General features: G+C 45.2%; 1 protein-coding gene across 2 annotated transcripts in view; it reads right to left on the bottom strand.

Moving 5' to 3' along the window:
* LOC140899995 (ATPase family AAA domain-containing protein 3) overlaps window positions 1-22,992 on the bottom strand; it is a 70,732-nt gene that overhangs the window by 8,723 nt on the left and 39,017 nt on the right. Inside the window, exons 13-16 of one of the 2 annotated variants that reach the window (XM_073316410.1) lie at window positions 21,535-21,605; window positions 17,648-17,815; window positions 15,574-15,682; window positions 7,447-7,772 (exon numbers count right to left, since the gene is read on the bottom strand). In XM_073316410.1, coding sequence (XP_073172511.1) covers window positions 7,761-7,772; window positions 15,574-15,682; window positions 17,648-17,815; window positions 21,535-21,605 — 360 coding nt within the window. In that variant the 3' untranslated portion in view covers window positions 7,447-7,760. Of the gene's footprint in view, window positions 1-7,446; window positions 7,773-15,573; window positions 15,683-17,647; window positions 17,816-21,534; window positions 21,606-22,992 lie in introns of those variants that run through there. The other variant, XM_073316409.2, reaches the window with a different exon arrangement.

The raw sequence follows: 22,992 nt of genomic DNA, 5'->3' as shown, positions 1-22,992 counted from the left end.
GTAGCCCTTCTCAGGGTGCATCCAGCCTGCCAGGGCTGCGCCCCCAAATCTGCCTGTTTTCCCACAGGGCAGCCCTGCAGTTGGGAAGATCTGGCATTTTAAAATGGGATAAGCGCTGTCCATGATGTGTGCGCGCGCATCTGTGGTGATTAGACAGGAGGCGTCCGCTTCTTCCCCGCCACTGCAGAGCTCATCAATTCCACTGTGAAACCTTCAGCAATGCTGCGCAGTTCACGCTCTGTTGATTTTCTCAATGACTTTCTATAAATAGAAAGCCCGGGGCCCTAGCTATCAAGAAAGCAAATGGGGAAGCGGCTATCCCTTCTGGGAGTAGCTTACACTCTAAAAGCAGCACCACGCTTCATTTATATTCATACTTCGCTCTTCTGTGCAGACATATTTTAACCCATTTTCTCTAACACAACTCTGCAAGCTTGAGAACGTGGATCCAGACCAATTCGGAGGCAAAATTAAATAATTTTGGAGCTTGGTGAGGGAGCACAGCATAAATCCCTTCAGAATTATCTCAGTGATTCTCCCAAAGCCCCTCTTCAACGAGGAGAGAGACTGTCACACTCAGATGACAAGCTCTGAGGTGTACGCCCCAGAATGTGTTTACCAGAGATGGTGCAGCATAGGACACCCTGCCCTGTATCAATCTCACCTCCAACACCCTTCAGCTCAAAGCACTTCACAAATAAACATTAATTCTCACGACGCCCTGCGAGGCAGGTATTCTGCAGCTGAGACTAGACGGGGTAAGGTCACACAAGTCCGTGGCAGAGAAGGGAACAGAATTCAGGAATACTGACGATAGCTCACCCATTTCCAACTCTTGGTCAGCTCTACCAATGGGACAGGACCAGGATTCCTGGGAGTCTCTTACAGTGAAGGTCTGAGGGCTGTACCAATGAAAACTCATTTCATTTGCTGATATTCCAGAGCAACAAGAGCAGCCACATATCAATGAGTTTTAATTTGAGATGTACAAGTGGAGAGCTTGGATAGTACTGGAAACATTGTGGAAGAAAAGACCGTCAACAGTGGAAGTAAATTTTAATCTTTTGCCATATCAGTAAGGGTCATCTATGGAGAAGGGAAAGCCACTGGGACAGAGGAAGTCAGACAGACAATCGACTGTAAAAGGGGGCCTAAGCCCTAGTATAGATTTCTAGTATGCAGACGGTTAGCCGCACAGAGGTGTAGTTTTCTAGTGCTAGAGACTAGACATGCTGACTTTCTGCACCTTAATGTTTATGTGAGAATCACAGAACTGGAAGGGTCCTCGAGAGGTCATCTAGTCCAGTCCCCTGCACTCATGGCAGGACTAAGTATTATTTAGAGCATTCCTGACAGGTGTTGTCTAACCTACTCTTAAAAATCTCCAATGATGGAGATTCCACAACCTCCCTAGGCAAGTTATTCCACTGCTTAACCACCCTGACAGTTAGGAAGTTTTTCCTAATGTTCAACCTAAACCTCCCTTGCTGCAATTTAAGGCCATCACATCTCGTCCTATCTTCAGAGGTTAAGAAGAACAATTTTTCTCCCTCCTCTTTGTAACAACCTTTTATGTACTTGAAAACTGTTGTGTTCCCTCTCAGTCTTCTCTTTTCCAAACTAAACAAACCCAATTTTTTCAATCTTCCCTCATAGGTCTCGTTTTCTAGACCATTAGTCATTTTTGTTGCTCTTCTCTGGACTTTCTCCAATTTGTCCACATCCTTCCTGAAATGCGGTGCCTGGAACTGGAGGCAATACTCCAGTTGAGGCCTAATCAGCAACTTAAAACAAGTCTTGGCAAACTAAGCCAAACTAAAAATAACTGACCATGACCCATAAGTTGGTCTACATTAGAGAATCAATTTTAAATCCAGTTTACAATGGGATTAAAACTGTATTAGCTGTAACAACTATCCCAATCCTGATCCTTATTTAGGCAGGATGTTAGGGTCAGTGGCAATGCTGTTCACACAGCACATGAATACATATTAATGTGAGTTACTGGATGCTAAGTGACACAGTGGGTCTGTGCACCAGCCTTTCACTTCTGCAAACCCTCATTCACCTCCCTATTGGTACAGGAGCAAAGTTTGATAATTTCTTATCCTAGTCCCTGGCTGGACGTTCATCCACATCACAGAACCACCACCAGAGTTAGGTATGACGGGTAACCCCCAGACTGTATGATAATTACTGCAGGGCCTAAGAACCCTAGTGATGGATCAGGACCCCAGCAAAGCGGGGGGATAGGGTGGGGATGGTGTGCTTGCAGGCTGAGATCAAGGTGCATCAGCAGAGCTGAAGGGTCCGTGGACCCAGTGGTGCCCTGGCAGATTTGTGGCAGTGGAAGAGGAGGCAGCTCTGCAGCTCATGAAAGGATGAGTGCGCGTATGGAGGAAGGAGTGCACACATATGGAGGAAGAGCGTGGGTTGGTGCAATTTATGCTGCAGTAGCCCAAACCCTGCATAGCACCTGCCTGCTGTAACCCAGCAGCTCAAACCCTTCCCTTGTGATCATCCGTTTCACCCAAAGTCAAACGCCTTTTTGACAGCGTTTTAATAGATGTGTTCTCTGCTTGCATTTCTCCCAGGGATGTTGCTGACTTGGGGGTGGGGAAAAAAAAAAAAAAAAAGGATGTCGGACAGTGCCGTGTCTGGTGTTTCCTGGGTGATTTGATCAGGTTCAACTGCGTGGAAATCAGATGCAACATGGCCTTGGCCCGCATTGAGCAGTCAGAGGACAGATCTCATGGAACGCAGCAGCAGTTTGTGTTGCTCAAGCCTGCCGTTTCGCTCCTGCAGCATTCAGTGTTCCTGCCAGACACTACGTGTGGTTTTGTTCAGTTTAAGACACATGTAAAGAGGTTTAATGATTACAGACAGCAAGACTGCAAACGACTGTTGGAGAAAAAGCTAATTAAGAAAATAGATACATGAATCTGAGACAAATTAAGTGACAGGCATGTTGCAATTAAGCCTGCTCTTTGGGGATTAGTTTAGAGTCACGTTGAGGGCACAATACAAAATAGCCCAAAACAAAAGACAGATGAAATGCTCCCATTGAGCATTTTGCTCTGGCATTCATAACTGACAATTTTTACTGGGGCTTTGTGCTATTACCTTCATTGGAATAGGTCAATTTCACTCTTTTTTTTTTAAATTTAATGAAGTCATTAGGCAGATTAGATTTTGGGAGCTGTTGTGATAAGCCCATCTTGAGAAGACTTGGAAGCTTAAATACCTCAAGCCATAATTGCTTCAAGGCTGCTTCGAGGACTTCTAAAGAGCACCTGGCTCAGCTGCATCTGCTGTTTTCCAGCTTTAGGGCATAGCTATGACTAGAAAACCAGAGCTGTAACCGCGACACCATCATATTTGCTTTGTTCACAAGTTTTCCCTACCTGGTAGCAGTTAGCACTGTGACCTCAACATTGGGGGTGGGGGGGGGAAGAACGGGAGGGGCGGATGGGGAACTGGGCTATCAATCAACAGCTCGAAAGATTCTGGACCCCCCATCATAGTGATCCTGTGGATGCATGAAGCAGCTGGTTGCATTCTAGGTATTACACGGTTGCCGTACCGAAGTGCCTCAGACGGGGTAAATCTACGTTTGTGTATGTGAGGTTCTGGAGTAAAGCTAGTCACAGATGACTAAAATAAAAGACTTGCTGGTGTTCAAAAAGATGCTGCTCTTGGGACATTATTTTCTGACCATAGCCACACGTGGTGGTGTTTGGTTTTTTCGTTAGGTACAGGAGGTTCTGCATCTCCCCCCTCAACCTTGCGTATGCAGCAGATTTTGTAACAAAGAATTCAGCGATGAAGGGATCAGTATGAGCAACTATGCAAGGATATTATGGGCTGTAACATGGGGAAAGGGCAGCAATGTCACCCAATACTAGAGACCTCCCTAAATGGTTTGGCTTAAGGGTGTATAATTTCTACTACCTTAGGTTGAACCACAAGGGAAATGGAAATGCAGTCAAGGGACAGACTGTCCACAAAAGGCAGGCAAGAGAGAGTTTGGGAGCTGACATCTTATCTAGATGCAGTGGTTTTGGTTAGGTAATTTTATCTGCATGACGGAAACTTGATTTATTACGGTGTCACTACAGTACACAAAGCTAAATCTTTCACTCATGGGAAAGGGCATTATCCCAGCCTCAACTGGCAGTCCACCATGGACTCCTCCTTCAAGGCTGATACAGATCTACTATACTTATACCTTCCAAAAAGATCAGCTAGGTTTAGACGACCTTTAGTTAAAAACCTGCTTTGGGTACAATAATAATAACAGGCACCGATATAGTGGTTTTCATCCATGGATCTCAAGTGTTTTATCCAAAGACAGGTTAAGCAAAAACAGAAAAAGCTTAAGTAACTTTCCAATGTACGTCAATGGTGGAGCCTGAAATAAACAGACTTTTGTAAGGCACAACCCTCTACTATGATAAATTGTGGCATAAAAGCCTTTTCCACACACATTCACAAAGTGAGCTGAAAGCAACTGAAATCAATGCTCATGGGAAAAAAAAAACACAAAACAAAAAAGCCCCAATAGCACCAGCTAGGAATCTAGGAGAAAAAGTTCAGTGCAAGAATCCCGGGCCTCGACACAGCTCTGCCAGTGCGCCATACCCAGACCTCTCTTCTCAAGACAGACCTATGTCTGGTCAACTGGGTGGAGATTTCGCCATGTGCACTGGGATGTAACTGAATTAGTGACCCACTCCCTGCCGCGATCATCAACTTCACCAGGAAGGCTGGGGCTTTAACTCATGCCACCATTTATCCGTAGGACTATTTTGACCACATTTCTCTACATGCCATGCAGCGTTTGTACCCAAATAGTTTACACACTGCTTATTTCTCCTCCCCTTGAATCTCACCAACCCTCGGATTTTCCAAATGCCTTGTACACTGTGAAATCTGAAGATACGAATTTAACGGCTGTCATTTTGCATGACTGCTTGTTTTGTTTCAAGAGAGCTATTGCTGGGATGTACATTTTACAGAAGTAATTAGGGTAATGGCACTAAGGAAATCAAGGTACTGTACCTTCCCTCCCTTGGTATGCTAGTTCAAGATCACTTAAAGAATAAATGATGGACGCAGAGGTCATGCCTGGGGATTAATGAAGGCTGGGAGAGTTGATGGTTTGATGAAAAGCTGAGGGCCATTAACTGCAACTATTCATTACAGGAAATGCCTGGTGCCAAGCTGCTTCACTTGTGTTAATAAGGTGGCTTTTTTGTTTTTGTTTTTTTTTTTTTAAAATCAAGTAAATAAAAAAAGCCTGACACAATGAAAGGTTTACTGTGTCTCTCCATAACACTATGACTCCCTCCAAGACAGCTCAAGACAAGGGCTCTAAGTGTATATTTGGGATTTCACAATAGATGGGCAGCAGCCCATGTAGCTTCACTGAGAAAACCAAGTAGCAAGGAAACTTACCATTCACTGATTAAGTGTGCCCTGCTTTTAAGCAGAGTATGTGGTCTTGCAGATAGGGTACAGATCTGGGACCCAGAAAACATGGGATCTATTCCCAGCTCTGCCACTGCTGTGACCTTCTCCTCCCATCTCTTGTCTGTTTAGATTGTAAATTCCTCAGGAACGGTTTATGTACAGCACCTAGCGCCATGGGGGCCTCCGATCTCAGCTATGCACCACTGTAATATACATAAAAACTAACTGGTTGCTGTCCACCAGTTGCTAAATCCCAGTACAGACAAGATTTGGGGACTGACCTCACTAAGCCTCCTGATCCGGAAAGTAACAGCCATAATCCACACCATTTAAGATTGCTGGATAGGTATCTGCCCCTTCAAAATAATAAGGCAACCACTTCTAGTCTTGCACTCATTCCTTCTTTACTAGAAAAGCATTGTCGTCATAGCCAAGGTCTCAGCTTTCACTGAATTCTGTAACCATGTGAGAGTTGGCACACAGCAGGAGTGAAAAATTTACCCCAGAAAATTGATTTACTGAATCCCAACAGACGAAAATGAAGAAAGACGACTGCCAACAGCACTCATGAGCAGTTGCCTCTGAGGCCAAATAACGTGTACAGCAATTCAAGTGGATCAGAAGGTAGAAATGCTATCCACAGGTTGAAAGGCAGCAGGAACAAGTGGATCTCAGCAGGAGTGAATTGCACATGAACTTTGTAAGTGTCTCTGCGGTTGCTAAAAGGTGGATTCCAAAAACAATGTGTTGCAACAGTGGAGAGAAAGTTGATTTTAGAAGGTTGCAACTGGCTTATAGGAGTCTGAGTATTTTGATTAATTTTGTATTACCACAGTGCCTAGGAGCCCTAGTCATGGAGCAGGACCCCAGTGTGCTAAGTGCTGTACAAATGGTTGTGAACTTGACACTACTGGCTTTTTTCTTTAAAAAGTTATAAAAAAATCCAAAATCATGAAGAGGCTGAAATACCTGTTGAAACATTCGTATGACATGAGGCTGTGGAAGTGCCCCCCTGCCTCCCATTCCAACCAGATGCAATGTTCTAGATATTGCACTGGTGAGCCTCCTAAGTAAAAATGGACACTCATGCTGAATGATGCCAATTCTGTGTAAGGATTTCTGAAACACGACAGTTCTCCACTATGATAAGACTAGCCGCTTCCTGGCTCCCATGCCCAGTGTGGATCTGGTACCGTTCTGCATATGAATAGCTTGCTTCTCCTTCTTCCTCTACCTGCACAAACAATGCTTCCAGCAGCTCTTCATAGAAGGAACCCATTTTTTTGGGTTTATCAGTAGAATAGCAAACGGACTGGTCATCTCTTCCCCTAATACAAACTATTATGGAAGCCACACCCACAATTCCAGTTCAAGCCCTCTCCCTTTTCACTGAACACTCAGTTGGTTTATAAAAGTCCTAATATCCCAGTGCTGCAGCAGCTTTGCAAAAATTGAACTCCCAGGGCAAGCGTTTGCTAGGTGAATTAAATACCATTCACTTCATTATGCGAAGGGCAGGCAAGTACACTGCATGCCAGAGTTGCTAGGTTTATGAGACGCTTGCAAGACCGTTGTGCAAGTACATTTGAGTTGAGTACAGGCAGCCCATCTAAAACAATGACCTTTAATTCACTTGGCTCAGTGGAGAAAAGAGTGTGAAATTCAACACGAGGAGCTGATTTACTGCCAAGGGGGCAACGGGAAAGGAGAAGGATGTAATTAGGGCTGCTATATTTCAGCCTTTAATCTTGTAAAGAAAACCTAACTGAGGCACTGCATAAGGCTTCCTAAGAGCACACTACACTAGACTTCATAAAGAGGCCCTGCAGCCCTTTTTAACTGAATGACCAACTATAGTACTGATCACTCATTTTTCAGGGGGAGAGGGAAAAATTCTTGAGTCCTTTAGAAGTTACTCGGTATGAAGAAAGCTGCTTGGCAGCTAATGAAGTAATCCCAACACCCAGCTTCCACATATGATTTATTATTTAGTGCTGTGACTGATCTGAGTTTAAACCAATCGCCAATAGCGGGCAGTTGTGGTGATGTGTAGGAAAGTGATGGTGTTCTCAATTATGTCTTTCCCTGCATGTCTTGCTGAAGATGATCTGAGGCAATATGCAATAAAGAATGCAAGCCGTACCGCTCTCCAGCCAACAGTGTTATCTCTGCAAAGCATGTTCAGTCTCTCCACCGCTGACTGGTCCATAATCAGGGCTCTATATACTCTGCACGGTGAGGGCCCCGGAACTGGCTGCTGAATCAACACCTTGCTGCAGAACTGTGCTTCACCACCTCAGCTTTATTTAAAAAACAAACAAAAAAGCATTTCAAGCCCATGTGGTTCGAGAAGCCAGCCCTAAAAACCAGTGCAAAACTAGACATCTTGAAACAGTTCAGGGAGGTGTGAACTGCCCTCTTCATATCAATGGTGCTTTCCTTCTGAACTCTAACGATGATGACTTACTACTGTAGAATTATCCAGCCGAGGTGCTGGTCCCACAAACCTGGATCAACTCCCATGCCTTTCTGGGTGCCAAAAATCCTAACCCCTCTCCTGCTCAGTTGCCAAACCACTTCTAGCTTACTCTCTACTTCCACCCCAAACTTCTCCAGTGCAGTTCTGCATTGTCAGTACAAACGTCTCCAGGAAGATCAAAAACTGAAAGTGCATGGACAGCAAAAAATAAATTGATTTACTATCACAACGGACATGGGATACTGCACTGATAGCATTTATCTTCATACTTAAGGCCTTCAAAATTTCAATACTTCCTTCCAATGTAGCTGACAAAGGTTCATCCTGCTGCAGAGTGCCGCAAAATCCAGGGTCCTTACTACAAAACTTGGGCCTGGTTTGTCATGAAGTACATGATCTGGGCCCTTATCCAAAACTGCCAGCAGACTAGACAAGAGTCAAACTCTTTGGCAGAATAAACCATGTAATTCCACTGCCCCTGTCTCTCAAGTAGACCTATTCTGCTAAGCAAGGCAACTGACAAACTAGAGTTGATCTGGTTTTGTAATACTCCTGATTTTCAAAACCATTCACTGAGTTGTAACATTTAGAATCTCACCTCCTCTTTATGCGAAAGGGAGAGCAGGTGACCCAACTGTCAGAAGATATCCTTTTTAAACTCAAAGCTGCACTTTCCAGTGCTAGACAGGGATGTCTAGAAGAGTTGTGTATATGTTAGAAAACTAACTGTACCCAAGTGTGGTATGGCTCAATTTTTAACCAATGGTTTCTGGTGACAGAATAATTGACCACCAAAGGGAGTTTCTTTGATTTCATTTGGTCTGCTCACAATGTATGAGTATTCTGAGGAAAACACACACATTCCATGACTTAAACTCAAATCAAAGAAACCACCTTTTGATTTACTTTATATGTGCTACAAAAGCCAAGAGCTCTTGCCTTGCAATAAGTTCAGTTTAGGTATAAAATATTTTGGAGTCTAACAAAGTACACAGACTTTTGATGGAAAGCGTTAAGACACATTTTTAAGTTTACATCACTAACGGTTTAAAATGCATTGGTTTGACCTGTGAATTTCTCACTATTCCAATTCATTAATCTGGAGAGAAGCTGTTGCAGGTACAGCATGAAATTCTTTTGCTAACACCTTGTGAAATTATAGCTTAGGCATGTCAGAAAGTAAAGGCAAAAATCCTGCTGACTTGTCTTGTTGTTCAGGACGTAGAATCAGCCATAAGCTTCCATTAACCTGCCCAGCTATCCCATGTATATACGTGCTGAGGTTGATTTTCAAAGCTGGGTGCACAGTTGCCAGTTACAATCACCCAATTTGTGAAGGCAAATGCAGTATCCGGGCATAAAGGTGGACAGCAGCTGTGTATGTGAATATACAAGGTATACGTGGAATTGTGAGCACCACTCTAAACATGCAATTATGTTCATGTCTGAAGAATCAGGGTTCCCATGTCCACCACGGAGCTCATTAACTTGAAGTCGTAACACAGAGAGCTACACATTCCAGCTAATTTCTAAGGAGCACACTGCTTACAGGAAAGTTAATTCAGTGTTTGACTTTGGAGTTGAACTACCAGATGTTTCCTGGTAGCAGCCATAACATACAAGAATATCATGGGTAACATGTCTTCTGGAAGCTTCCCATGGTGGAACTGCGGAAGAGCTCTGCTATGGAGAAGATGCTTCATCTGATAGTTTAAAAGATTAAGGAGCCAAACAGTGTGAGGAGCACACTGGACAGAGAGAGCAGAGTATGGGATTGCTCTGATTGCTGCAGAACAAAAGATAGGGCTTGGGATCATGCGGAAATCTACAACTGTAGGACCCAGGAGATTGGGAAGGTGATATGGGGACAGAGAGATGAGATGAGACCACATCAGGCTAACACCGTTAAGATTAGTTGATACTTGACACCATTAAGATTAGTTATGTTTGTATGGATTAATTAGGAGCCAAGCGTTAGCACGTTTAAAGGAGAAAAGGGGAAACTTTGTACATACTATTTCTTTACGGCAATATGAAATTGTAGCAGCAGCCAACTATTGACAAATTAACCTAGTTACGCCACTGGCTTGCAGCTCCCAAAGTGATCCAATCAGCTAGCTTTGGGAACTCCCTTTTATGGGGGATTTCCAAAGAGAATGGAAAATGACAGGACCGGTAAAGCTAGAGCTTATCGCTTGTAACAGTCAGCCATGTGCCCAAATCCAGGCGCTGGGGGCAGGTTTGGGAGACAAAACAGCTTCAATTAGAATGGCAGCATCAGGTCGATCAGCAGGCTCCACACTCCAATCTTATTAAGTAAATTGCCAGTTTACTGCAAATTGTTATTCACTCAGCAGAAACGATCACGCAGTCATTTCTGTACAAAGTCATTTTTGGTAATTTGCGATGGAGGGAGTCAATGCTAATTGACTCCCATGTTTACAGGGAGATGGGTGTTATCCCTTTCAAGTGCAACAACATCCCCATCTTGCAGCTTTGCTCGTCTCCCCAGCAGCAGGAAGGTGGCAGGTGTTTGATTCTGCAGTGCGAACAGTACACCCGAGCAGAGATCAAAATGTGAAAACAAACCACGGCCGCTGGAAAGGAGAATGCCCCAAGTTATATTGTCCACTAGCTATTCTATGGCTTCTTGCGCGGCCTCCCAAACTCCTGGGCATCTGATCATCCATACTGAAACCTTTATTTTTGACCCAATGCTCTGTGGTACCCTTTTGTTCACATACAGTACACTCCTCTGAATTTCCATCATTAACACCACAATATAACTTGTGTAGGGGAGTCTAGCTTGAGTTTTAGCAACCCTAAATTATCCCTACACTCAGTTCTGCTCCTGAGAGCTGTCTGTATAAATTATTTCAAAAGGCTGAACAGATGCATTGGGGGTTAAATAAAAGCCAACTGGACAGATTGGTGTCGCTCCATTGAAGATATGTAGATTTACATCACATGAGAATCTGGCTCATTCCACAACTAGTTTATTTCCTTTTAAAATAAAACCCATAAGACTAAGTTGTGAAGAAAGAAGGATGTGTTAATTTCATTTGTTTTTTTGCCAAGCTATTAGAAAAGTAATTTTGAAACATGAGCTTTTGCAGGCAGACTGCCTTATCTGTGAATTTCAGCAATTCTGATGCTAGACTATATTCGGAGCCACGGTTAATACATTGGGAAGAATAAGCTCCTGATATACTACCAGAGGCAGCGGAGGCAGAGAATTCTGGGAAGATTTCCCAGGAGATGGTTAAAAGCCCATCAGGCTGAGCAAAGGTTTGATCTCTGCCTCCAAACTACAGAGGACAGGGAACACCCAGTATGAGGATTGCTGGATACAGACTGAGTAAAGGACAGAATGAAGGGTTAAATGGGAGAAGAGATTTATTCCCTAACCCCCAAGATTAGGTTTCACACCTGGTTCCTCAAGTGTAATAATAAATACCTACATCTTATACAGCATTTTCCCATCAGTAGGTCTCAAAGGACTTTACAGTGGAGGTCAGGATCATTATCTCCACTTCACAGATGTCAAAACAAACAGAGAAGTGAAGTGACTTGCCGCAGGGCACCCAGCAGGCCAGTACGGGGAATAGAACCCGAGTCTCCTGGGCCCCAGTCCTGTGCTCTGGCCACTAAGCCACAAATCCTAAACCCTTTTTAGAACAGTTTAGCCAACAGGACTGCACTATGCATGAAGTTAGAGAGGAATAACCTGGGAATTAGAAGACCTGGGCAGGTCACTGTCTCTCAGTTCCCCTCCCCGTATGATGAGCACAATACTTGCCTCATTTGCGCATGCTATTACTCAATTTATGGCTGCAAACATAGCAATTGTATGCAAATTAGACCTGCAACAATACACTTTAAGGTTATACATTTGGCCTGGAAAGTGTAAAAACACCCCCAAACCCTACAAAAATGCGTTGGCCTTATTACAAGAGTAAGCACAGGCTCACAACACCTTTTATTGGAAACAGTGACCCTTTGACTAATTTCTCTAACCTAAAATTAGAGGATTTCCTCTTGCCATACAATTAAAATGGTTTTCAAGTCCACCACATTTTATTCATAAAGAGCTGTCAGCAAACATCTGCTCTTCCAGGTTCATTTCAAGGTAAATGCCCTTCAAACCGACAGGAAGATAGATCAGGCGATCGTGAGCTTATCCCAGTATACATCTCAATCAACACACCTCTAGATTCTTCTTACATGGAAAGAAATGCAAATGTCCTACTAGAAAATAAAAACTTTTACTTGTATTCCAGCACTAAAAGAAATAAGGCCATTTCATAATGGCTCAGCGCTTTCATTTTCATCTGTGTCCTGAGACACATGGCTTAATAAAATGATTTATAGTCTGCTCTAACATCTTTTAAGAATAATTTTGTACCAAGATTTCCCATTAACTTGAAACACCATTAGAAATTAAATCCCATGTGTTTCATGCAAAACAGACAAATAGTCTATTTGGAAACAATTCTGCTTAAATATTTATTACATTTCCTTTCCTTCTGCTTTAAATATGCAGGGAGGACAGGAATACATAGGTGTAACTGGTTTTATCTTCCCTGATGCTTATTCTCAATCCAAAAATCAATCTTTCGTTGATTTCCCAATTTGCACACTATGCAATACCAGAAGATTAGGACTTCAACACAAGAAGATATTCTTAAGAGCAAAGATTCTACTTTCATGTAAGGATGTCTTTAGCAACAGAAAAAAATAAAGAACATAAAAGCTATGTAAATGGCATTGTTTCTGGTATATATTATTAATTTCCACCAGGCCATGAGCATGCATTTGCTTTAAAGAGGCATAAAATGTACCCATAATTCCAGGACCTTACAATCTAAGTGAACGACTATTCACGTGGCACCAGCAGGCAAGATAAGAACATAAGAATGGCCATTATGGGTCAGACCAAAGGTCCATCTAGCCCAGTATCCTGTCTTTTGACAGCAGCAAATGCCAGGTGCCCCAGAGGGAATGAACAGAACAGATAATCATCAAGTGATCCATCCCTTGTTGCCCATTCTCAGCTTCTGGCAAACAGAGTCTAGGGAAGCCATCCCTGCCCATCGTGACTAATAGCCATTGATGGACCTATCCTGCATGAAATGATCTAGTTCTTTTTTGAATTAACTTTCAGAGAAGTTGTATAACTCTTCTTTAGTAACTTGAAATCTGTACATGGCATATTGACTGTTAGAGGGCCAAACTGAAAATCATAGAATATCAGAGTTGGAAGGGACCTCTGCTCTCGGCCATAACATTGGAAATCCCGAGTACTCCATTGAGGTGGAAATCCACCATGACTTCAGTTACTGTGCAGCATTTAGCAAGAGGAGTCTGTTCAATCTTCTATACTTCAGCGTATCAAAGCCACCCCAAGGTGTCACAGGCTTCTTACCATCAGCAACAGCCACAGCAATACAGATCGCCCGTACGAGACCAGTGCTACAGAGGAAAATACCCAGTTCCAATCTCTATTCCAGCAGCGCAGTAACATTTATTTATGCAGAAGTCAGCAGGTGTGTGTTTTGCGCTCTGCTTTGGAGGCACCTGCTGTAAAAAAAGCAACAGACTTTCTGCTCTGACTACTGTAATTTACATCCAACAGAAGGTCAGGGGAGCTGCTTATGTGCAACAGGCTCTATGCCATCACCCTGGCATATGCCACCGTGGCTGCTGAAGAATTAAGTTTTAATGAGAAAAGCAGTTCTGCAAGGCCTCCTTTCACGAATGCAAAGCAAGAAGAGGGAATCAAGCTGAAGCCAAACCACTGTGGGGTTGTTCTTTTCATCAGCCACAGATGCAATCCATGTCGTAGCTCCGATGGAGGGAGAAGGGAACATGGCTGACGTATGTGCTTTGTGTGGGTCTGTAGTCTAAGTGTCTCTCAGGACCAGTTCTGGTTCCAGGCTAAAAAGTGCTCTGAAGAAGGCAGGATGAGGAGTTTTGTTCCAGACTAAATGAACAGGCCACCATAATACAAAGAGGTCTCACCGGAGAACCAAACAATCTCGCACTAACACATGAACTAGTATTTGGGTCTCAAACACCCTCCCCTCCCAGAAACACTGATCAAGACCTGAGCTTCCAGCCCACATCCACAGGGATCACTGATGAAAAACGCATCCGCAGTGCCTCACCACAAGACCAAGCGCTCCTATGCACTCCTATGGAATGCCATGCCAGGCTCCCACCTTTTCTGCTTGACTGAAGGAGAGAGAAATGCTAGATAACCCTCAGCTGTAAGCCTGGAGCATGGGACAGCATAACCACATCATATGAGACGCTTCAGAGTGCGCCATCTTTCTGTCGTTACTTTGGATGGCTCCCCAGACCCCACAAGCGGAGCGGACCAAGGAAGGAGTGCTCTGTTGGATGCCAGGAAGCACAACTAGGGTCTGAGGGAGGTGCCACGATCCACAAAGCACTTCTCTGTCTTTGTGAGAAACAGAAAACTGCCAGCAAAGCTACTTTTCACATGTCAAAAACCCAGAACGCCCAGCCCCTACCACCTGTACCCTCACAGCCCGAGGCAAGAATGCCAGAACAAGCCACCATCACTTGCCTGATAACTGCTTATGAACTAGACATTTTCAAATTTTTAACAATGACTTAGAAATCCACTAGCAGAGACCAAAGCTGTCGCCCCCTGCATCTGTTTGTCCGCTCTGTTCAATATGCTTCTTGTATGACACCTGAGATCCTGGATAACCACCAGCCCTCTGTACAGCATCTCAACGATCTCATATTTGGGCTCTAAGCTGCCAGGATACCGCAGTATTTGCTTTGCTTTGGGAACAGCTATCAAACATTAGGCTGATAAGTTTTCAGACTCTGCCTGCTCTGTCTTGGGGACCCGTTTCCTGATCGGTGTGTCTGGCAGATAGCCATTTAAGACGCAGGGTGAAATTCAGACCTGGCATTAGGGGTGTAATTCCAGTGAAGTCTCTGCATCTGCTTCCACCAGGTCTGAATCTGGCCCCTCAATATTTGGGCCATTTGTCATCCTTGACAAACCTCTTCACCCATCTCCATTGAGGCCAGTGTCTGGCCAGACCTGCATCTTTGGACCCTGGCTCTGCTGTGTATGGAGGGTTGTCTGGAGATATGCCCTTTTTGTTCCTTGTCTTTGCAAGTGTGAACAAGACTGGGCAGTGCTCCTCTCAGCTCACTGATCATTTAGCACCATGCTCTGGTAGCCCTCCTTACTGAGCCAGTTTTCTGCAAGCCAAGCATCGATAAACCAATTGCAGGACACCCAGAGCACAGCAAGAGGGATTAAAATGTCACAGGGAAATGCAAAAGCTGACAGGCTATCGATATGGGAATGGCTTATTGTAAGTGTCCCCTCTGGTACTGCTGTGCAGTGTGCTGGGTACTGGCTGACTGATGCCATCCACCCCAGAGCCAGCTGCATTTCAGCCGTGCAGTCTGAGTGTAGTTTGTGAAGTTCTACATGAAAGGCAGGATTTGAGATTTCGCCAGCGCAAATGTAAAGCTGCCATCAGCTGATCGCTCGAGCACGGACTTGGGTTGAGCCCTTCCTTAAAAAAGAAAAACCACCCAAGAATGCCAGTCACCAACTTCTAGTTTACCTGCCACGCCACGGCGAGCTGGGAGATCTCTCGGCCAGACATGCCCTCTGTCAACTTGGCAATCTCAGAACACTTTTTCCCATAGTCAAACTGGGCCAGCTTTAGTCGCCTAAAGGTCAGAAGCACAAGGATTAGTTTCCATGCAGTAACATCAGGAGAAAAAAAATGGAGGGTGGGATTTTAAGAGTACTCTCATGTTCGTTTAAGCCATTGGAAACAGAGTTAGGCCAGTGCAGGAGCCATTCACTTGAATGCATGCACGTGGGGGGGGGGGGGGGGGGAAGGGGGGGGGGCTTGGGTGTCCCAAAAGGAGAAACATTCACATGGAGACGGGATCAGGAATAGCACATGGACTAATGCTAGCCACAGCCATCTGTGGTGGGCTCCCAAAGGCAACCTGAGACTTCTGGCCTGATTTAGACTCCTACCGAGAATGTTAACTAGGCCACGGGCATCCTGAACCGAGGGAGTGGAGTCCCGGCAAAGGTGCCAGGAACTGGCTGAAAACAATGGAGAGGTGGCTGCTGCACTGGTCAACAATCAATACTTGAGCAATTTTATCTCCCAGCAGCAGCTCTATTTTGGAAATTAGGAAACAAAGGCTCAAACTGGCCCCCCAGTGAACTCGTGATTGTCACAGCTGGTCATCAGCTCTTCTCTCATTAATTAGTGTCCCCCTCTTGCTGGCAAAATTTCCACTTCTCTTCATGAGGTCTAAGCCAAATGTTCCAGAGTTTCATAAGCAATAAGAAAAAAGGGGGATTTGCCGAGGCTGAATCTCTCTAGTCCGTTTGTGGGCTGGGGGCCAGAAGGACAAGACAGCTCAATACAAAGTGCACAGCCTAGAAGAAGCCTGAGCAGAGGACTGGGAATCAAGAGACCTGGGTTCTACCCCCAGCTCTGTCACTGGCACCCTGTGGGAGTGACTTTCTCCAAGCCCCAGTTTACCCCAATCTGTAGCATGTTAATTCCCACCCCCATGACAGCGGTAAGAAGGGCGAAGTGGGGAGATTCTCAGATGAGCTGCTATGAATAAGACATTGTGCAACTATGACTCAGACGCTGAACGAGGAGTGTTCTGGAAGCAAATTATTTTTCAGCCCTTCAGTATTCTAGGAGCCAGGCGTGCAAACTGCAATATGGGTAATTTCACATTCGGGAGTCTGGAGCTCACTATTCCCCCTGCAACTCTCCGTAGTGGATAAAGACACAAACCCCACAGTTTAATGAAGTATAAATATTTAGCTAGCAAATGAGGACTGGAATCAACTTCTTAAGATAGCAGAGGGCACTCAAAATAAGTCAAGGCTCAGGAAATATTTCTTCTGCCTTCACTTTTGCCCCATTTCCCCCTTCTCCAATTATCTCCCGATTGCAGTCACTACCAAGAGATGCTTATTCTGGGAGGAAAATAAGGAGAAGAACTCGACAGACTGGGATATGCCCCAAGACCACCAAAACTTGAAGTTGCATATTCTCGGCCTCATTTGAACATGCATTGCACAGCTTGTCACTAAACGCAAGAGATACTACCTTAAAACAAACCCACCGTGAGAGAGGGAACCCTAAGACAGAGCATCCATTATTACCATAGCACTTATATGTCCCTGTCATGGACCCCATTGAGCTAGGCGCTGTACAAACAAAACAAAAAGATGGTCCCAGCCCCAAGGACCTTACACCTAAGTCTAAGACAAGACACCACAGATGGCTACAGACAGACGGTGGAGTACAAGGAAATGAGACAATACTGGTCAGCATTTTCCCCAGTGGTGTCTGCATACTAGCAGCCCAATCACTGTCAAGGGTCTAGTCACCAGGGTATGTTACCCGTCCCTTATCCCAATTCTGTTGAAGAGCAGGGAACGCTCTCGAACGATGGCAAAGGAAGTCTCATGGTCATTACGCAGCACAAACACTGCTGAAGCCCAGAGGAATCCACCTTCAGACCAATAGGCACAATTGGCTGGGATGAGGGTTTTGGTCTCCAGTGATGATAATCAATGAAGAGCTTTTCTATGACCCAAGGACCAAACCTTCAATGACCCCACTGCTCTGAGGATGGGATACTTACTGTTTCCCCTCTGTGGCAGGCTTCAAGACGTGCTTATCAAAATACATCCTCACCAGCCGCTCCCGCTCTTGTAGCTGCGGTAGGTCAAAGTTCACCATTTCATCGATTCGGTCGTTGATGGCCCAGTCAAACTGCTCTGGCTGGTTACTTGCTAAAACAAGCATGAACCTGGGGAGGGGGAGGAGGCGAGATCAGCGAGAAAGACACCCATGGATGCAGATCCAAGATGACTCATGACTGCTATGGGCCAGAGCCCATGTGCGGTCATCTTTCTTCCTCAAGTTGCACAAGCTCATCTTCTCCCACTATTTAATGCTCCAGCGAAGGTCTACTCGCAATGTGGAAATTGGCATTGCCATTGCTACCACAGTGACGGACGTGGGCTGGAAAGAGGCTTGTTACATCAGTGCAGAAGCAGCCGGCTGGAGTGCGAGAACCCCCCACCCCCCGGCCACCACCAGTATCTCCTGTACGAGCCGAAGCAAGAGACAGGCCCAGGTGCTGGCAAGGGGACAGATTCCATCACGCCTCTAGATCACTGGTTCAAACTCACCCCAGAGAGCTGGCTGAAAGCTCTTACCCTCTAGCAGCAGTCTGGTGGCTTAAATGAAACAAGATGGGGAGCAGCCTCAGTCCAGTTCCTAGTGTACACATATCCACCTCACAAAAAGCCCTTGCTGGCTCTTTCAGTGGAAGCCCCAAGGACTGAACAGAGCCATCTTGGCACTGGTAGCAGCCCCTTGCATGAGGGGAGTGACACTGGGAATGGCACACCAGGGAGGCTTGCACTGCTGGGGCCGTACCTGTTTTGTGACAGGAGGATTTGGGTCTCTAGGGCATTTTGAAGGCACAATAATTCCTCTTAAAAGATGAAAACATTTAACAGCAGGGAGACTGCAAGTGGCAGGGAAATTGCTTTTGATTTAAAGCTGGGTAACGCTAGATGGTGTTTCCTTCAGTGTGAGCATCCTGTGAGAGCCCAGTCTTTCCAGCACACCAGCAAGCACACCTAAGGGAAGCAGCCATCCAAGAATGGGCAGGTTCACCTGACCCTCCTCTTGCTCCAACACACTGGACACTGCTCCAGCTACCTACCCGCTCTGGCCCTCTCCCTCCCTTTCTGGTGGCTTCCCAATTTGCATTTTGAAAACAGAGTGGCTGCTTTTTCGCTTTGTGATGATGCTCTCCCCCCTTGCCAATTTTGCTTTAGTGCATTAATTGAGGCTACTGGCATAATGGTGAAGTATAATTTGAAATGGGCTTTTAACAGCAGCTATTGAAATATTGACCCTTTTGCCGCTTGTTGAAATCCAGGCCCGCCAGGGGCCATGTTCTTTGCATTCATTTGCAAAGAGAATTTCTCTGGCCCAAAAGTCACATCGGCATTCTGCTGAGCCACGGTGGAGCACGGCTGGGCCTTCCTAGACAAAGGTCTTTCTGTGGCGAGGGGGAAGATTATGAGAGACAGCTGGAGACAAGGGAGTGCAGGAAGTTGCTTGGAGATGTTAGTAACAGGTACCCAACATTGAGATTTCTCCATACATCCTTTTGGGAAGCTAAGATCGGCTACATAAAACCTAGCACTCATTGAAGGCAGTTCCTGCTAAGTAACAGAACTCCTCAGGGTTCCACTGACACTCGGGTATTTACACAGGCTATCAGAGTTACCTAACAAAATCCCCATATATTGCTGGCAGGAAGGACTTATCTAAAAAAGCTGCAGTGAGAAACTCTGAAAATTAAGCAGTGCACAAAATCAACAGGAGACGTTCGCTTTCCTAGAATGGTTCACTGCAGGAGTCATGAGCGAATTAAGTACTCATCAAAATGCGGAGCTGGTCATTGGGATTGGAGCACGGGACCAGCAAGCACTGGAAGAATGTACAATGGGAAGAGCTCTGCCCAATGTACCTCAAAACGGGAGCTAGAGCAAGGGGTTGGAATGAACCATTCCCAGCCTGCTGCTGGATTGCAGTGTGATTGTGACTCTGACGCCGGGCTTCAGTTTACCCTGGGAATTGTGAACCATAAAGGTTTGCAAAGCGCTCCACTCCTTGGGAGGAAAGAGAGGCAATAACTACAATAAATCTTGAGCTGCACCACTCTATTAATCCTGAATCCTGGGGCTTCTTCTGGAAGAGCTCCCTCGCTGATCTCAATTGCTTTGGCAGAGCATAGGGCAAAAGACAGTTCCGTTAAGTGACCTGACGGTTAGACTTTATCCGCTGTCACCCTTTAAATCTTTGCAGGTTTACTTTAAAACATTACGCCCACTCAGTATGTACAGTGTTCATTCTACTGTCATACCTCTGGGAAATACTGAGGTAGCCCTGGTTAATTCTTATTACTAGTTGTGTTTAAATTCTTTGCATTGCTAGAGCTTTTCAAAGTGCTTCAGAAAAGGAGGACAAGACCATTATCCCCATTTTACAGCTGGGGAAACTGAAGCACGGGAATTGTCCAAAACCACAGAGAGCCAGGAAAAGAACCCAGATTTCATGTCTATGCAGTGGGCCACATTCCTACCCTCTTAAGGCAACTGAAAAGTTTAATGGTGACCAACGTACATAAACAAACTTGGCAGACTATAGCTCCCATCAGTGCTAAGAAGAGTCCCATGAGTGCCTCTGGGAGAAAAAACTCCTGCCAGTGTCCTGAACCAATCACACAGCGTTATAACAATGTTCACTTCGTTATCTATGTACTTCATTACGTTTTAAATCACTGGGGCATCTGACCTCCCTGCACTCAGAAAGGAGATGGTTATTTTTGACTTGGCTCCTTTAGAAAAGGATAAATTTAATCATCAAGCAGACTTGGCAAAGAACCAAGTAAAGAATGACTAAGGGGAGAAAAAAATCATTTTATTGTGACCAATATGATCACAGGGAAATGATTCCCATTAGGCTAAGCAGTGCTCTCTGGGTACGAAATGCTGACTATACAGAAACTGGGCACAAGATGAAGGACAGCCAAGCTAATTCACATGCACACGTATTTGACACCACCACCAGACAATAATCTGTGTTTGTGGACATATGTGACAGGCTCAAAGAGAACAGCTCTGGGTTTCCTAAGTGTATTTACAGTAGAGAGTACAAATATACTGAATCCACTAGAGAGCTTGCTCAGAAGCGAGAACACGGCCAGCTTTAGGCACGAGAGATGGCTCACCCCTCGGGCACATGGTCAGAGGGGGTTCTAGAACAGTTAAAGTGCTGCAGGTCAAACAGGCACCAGGAAGTCCTGTTAAAGGGTTTCAAGCACACACCTGAATGCCACTAAACCCCATGGCAAGCCTAGCACCTTCTTTAGTGACACGGACATCCATGAATCCAGATTGCACTGGTTTAGCAGAAATGCTAACTGCCCAAGAAGGGGCAAGTCTGTGCTTATGCTTCCTTCAAGGCGATCTACAGAGCCATATACTGCCCTTACCCATTTCGGTGAAGGCTACGCAATGCACCTCAAGTGTTAAAACAGAGCCATATGTAGTGTCTGCATGGATAAGGACGGCTCAGTCTCTTGTACCGTATATTACAACGAGGTCTGTACAGACTCCCTTCAAACACTTTCTGGGGCACTCAGAAAGCCTCCAAGTTTGACAAACAGGAGTCTCCACTCATGCACTACACTTATGAGCTTCTTTTCTGGCTCCAAGGAAAGAGAAGCAGGTGACCGAATTTTTGTTTTATTTTTAAGATGCAATAAGTCACTCAGTTTTCTCAGCACAGATTTTTGTATCTCTTGATGGAGGAGATCAAAGGTCTAACTCCCAGTGACCATCTCAACTTGTATACCCTGTCACCAGGCAAAAAAATGCTTTAGAGACTTCTGCCTGCTTTTACTGAACATGAGTTATTGCACTACAGAGACTGGGTTCTTACTTGTTGCTGTGCTGTCCTGTCCTGTGCAGAAATGCATTCAGTGTCGCTCTTAGGTCTTCACTGATTTTCTCCTGCAAAGAGAAAATTTCAGAGGAGGGTCACTCACCTGGTGTCAGAGTAACAGCCGTGTTAGTCTGTATTCGCAAAAAGAAAAGGAGTACTTGTGGCACCTTAGAGACTAACCAATTTATTTGAGCATGAGCTTTCGTGAGCTACAGCTCACTTCATCGGATGCATACCGTGGAAACTGCAGCAGACTTTATATACACACAGAGAACATGAAATAATACCTCCTCCCACCCCACTGTCCTGCTGGTAATAGCTTATCTAAAGTGATCATCAAGTTGGGCCATTTCCAGCACAAATCCAGGTTTTCTCACCCTCCACCCTCTCACAAACAAACTCACTCTCCTGCTGGTAATAGCCCATCCAAAGTGGCAACTCTCTACACAATGTGCATGATAATCAAGTTGGGCCATTTCCTGCACAAATCCAGGTTCTCTCACCCCCTCACCCCCCTCCAAAAAACACACACACAAACTCACTATCCTGCTGGTAATAGCTCATCCAAAGTGACCACTCTCCCTACAATGTGCATGGTAATCAAGGTGGGCCATGTCCAGCACAAATCCAGGCTCTCTCACCCCCCCCTTTCCCCCCCGCCCCGGGGACACACACACACACACACAAACTCACTCTCCTGCTAGCAATAGCTTATCCAAACTGACCACTCTCCAAGTTTAAATCCAAGTTTAACCAGAATGTTTGGGGGGGGGGGGGGTAGGAAAAAACAAGGGGAAATAGGCTACCTTGCATAATGACTTAGCCACTCCCAGTCTCTATTTAACCCTAAGTTAATAGTATCCAATTTGCAAATGAATTCCAATTCAGCAGTTTCTCGCTGGAGTCTGGATTTGAAGTTTTTTTGTTTTAAGATAGCGACCTTCATGTCTGTGATTGCGTGACCAGAGAGATTGAAGTGTTCTCTGACTGGTTTATGAATGTTATAATTCTTGACATCTGATTTGTGTCCATTTATTCTTTTACGTAGAGACTGTCCAGTTTGACCAATGTAAATGGCAGAGGGGCATTGCTGGCACATTGGTGGATGTGCAGGTGAACGAGCCTCTGATAGTGTGGCTGATGCTATTAGGCCCTGAGTGGTCAGTTTGGATGAGCTATTGCGGGAGGGAGAGGGAGAGGGAGGGAGAGAGAGAGCGCGCATCCCCGGGGAGGGGGGTGAGAAAGCCTGGATTTGTGCTGGACATGGCCCACCTTGATTACCATGCACATTGTAGGGAGAGTGGTCACTTTGGATGAGCTATTACCAGCAGGAGAGTGAGTTTGTGTGTGTATGTGGGGGGGGGGGGGGGGAGAAAACCTGGATTTGTGCAGGAAATGGCCCAACTTGATCATCATGCACATTGTGTAGAGAGTTGTCACTTTGGATGGGCTATT

The sequence above is a fragment of the Lepidochelys kempii genome, chromosome 18 (assembly GCF_965140285.1).
Source record: "Lepidochelys kempii isolate rLepKem1 chromosome 18, rLepKem1.hap1, whole genome shotgun sequence".
NCBI lineage: Eukaryota > Metazoa > Chordata > Testudines > Cheloniidae > Lepidochelys > Lepidochelys kempii.
This window is presented reverse-complemented; position numbering and strand designations above follow the sequence as displayed.